The sequence below is a fragment of the Cucurbita pepo genome, unplaced genomic scaffold (genome assembly GCF_002806865.2).
Source record: "Cucurbita pepo subsp. pepo cultivar mu-cu-16 unplaced genomic scaffold, ASM280686v2 Cp4.1_scaffold002914, whole genome shotgun sequence".
Classification (NCBI taxonomy): domain Eukaryota; kingdom Viridiplantae; phylum Streptophyta; class Magnoliopsida; order Cucurbitales; family Cucurbitaceae; genus Cucurbita; species Cucurbita pepo.
The window spans coordinates 1-1527 of record NW_019648939.1 but is presented as its reverse complement, the minus strand read 5'-3'; the positions used below and the strand labels follow the sequence as shown (position 1 = coordinate 1527).

Below are 1527 nucleotides of genomic sequence, written 5' to 3'. Positions count from 1 at the left end.
AAATTGTGTTTGAATTAATAATAATTATTCTTTTTTTTTTTTTTTAATTATGATTTTCTCACGTGCGGGTTCATGTTTTGATACCGAAAAATATTGATTATTTGAAGATTTTAAATTAATATTCGGTAAATTAATAATTTTACTTTTTAAATTCTTGTGATTCAAGTTTTCGTAGATAAAGATGAGATTTGTTATGTACTCGAAAATCGTTCATCATTAGAAGCATATATTTAGAAGTAGTGTAAGAGAATTCTCGTAAAAACCATGTTTTACCAACTTTTTTTTTGCAACGTGTCGAGTGTTCATTGATATTGAGAACAAGGGTAAATGAATCGACATAGTCGATTTCTATTCATGGTACCATGTGTCGGGTTTTCATTGATAGATTTTGTCTGGAACGAAAAAAATTACCTTATCACGTAATTTTGCGTCAGATTACGATTAATTACATCAGATATGATAATGGTCGAGTTTGGACGATAAAAAATCTTGAAATCATGTTATGGTACACAACGATAAATGGGTTAATGCTCTCTTATCGTACAAAGTCGTGTGGGGACGAGAAATTTTAATAAAGCATTTTGAGAATGGACCATATCATGTCTCCCCCACCTTCATGTTCTTGAGTTTCCCCCCCTTCTATTACTCCTCCACTTCCCAAAATTGTGTTCTCTTCTCTCTTGGCCTTTGTTTTGTGTGTAAGATCGTATAATATGTCGACTAGTAAAGGCAACGATGTTGGTGAAGGATCGTCGTCAAATTCCTCTTCGTCTTCGTCTCTCGTTGCTGTTATCGACGATCGTAATCAAACAGCAGTAGCTCCTGTGAATCGGTACGAATCTCAAAAGAGGAGAGATTGGTACACGTTTGGACAATATTTGAGGAACCAAAGACCTCCATTGGCTATCTCCCAATGCAATTCAAGTCATGTTTTGGATTTCCTTCGATATCTCGACCAATTTGGGAAGACAAAAGTGCATTTAAATGGGTGTAGTTTTTTTGGTCAACCCGAGCCACCTGGGCCTTGTACTTGCCCTCTTAGACAAGCTTGGGGTAGCCTCGATGCGCTTATTGGTCGCCTTAGAGCTGCTTACGAAGAAAATGGAGGCTCATCAGACACTAACCCATTTGCTAGTGGTGCTATTAGGGTTTATTTGCGAGAAGTCAAAGACTCTCAGTCTAAAGCAAGAGGAATCCCATATAAGAAGAAGAAGAAAAAGAAGATTCCAACTCACACTCATCAACCAGGTAATCCACTGAATTACCAGTACTCAAATCTCTTTCTTTTCTTATTACTAGTCCGTAAAACGAATATCAACAAATCTCGAGGAAAATTCAAACCTTCAACCTTTAGGAAAGGAACGAGCTGTGCCTTTAACCCTAAAACTATTCTCCCGTCGGTATCAAATGCTTTTCGTTTTAGGTCAAAATCACCTCGATCATATTCAAGACAGTTAAAATAAAGTTCTCAGGAGATGTTTCGAGAAAACCCTAAACCCTAAACCCTAAAAATCACCTCTAGGGAAG

General features: G+C 36.8%; 1 protein-coding gene across 1 annotated transcript; it reads left to right on the top strand.

The window, feature by feature from the left end:
- Positions 1-664: 664 nt before the first annotated feature.
- On the top strand, positions 665-1400 carry LOC111786822 (protein LIGHT-DEPENDENT SHORT HYPOCOTYLS 10-like; the record flags this gene model as incomplete). Its single annotated transcript, XM_023667042.1, has 1 exon — positions 665-1400. A coding segment is annotated over exon 1 (687 nt), but the record flags the coding sequence as incomplete, so codon positions are not given.
- Between the last annotated feature and the right edge of the window lie 127 nt (positions 1401-1527).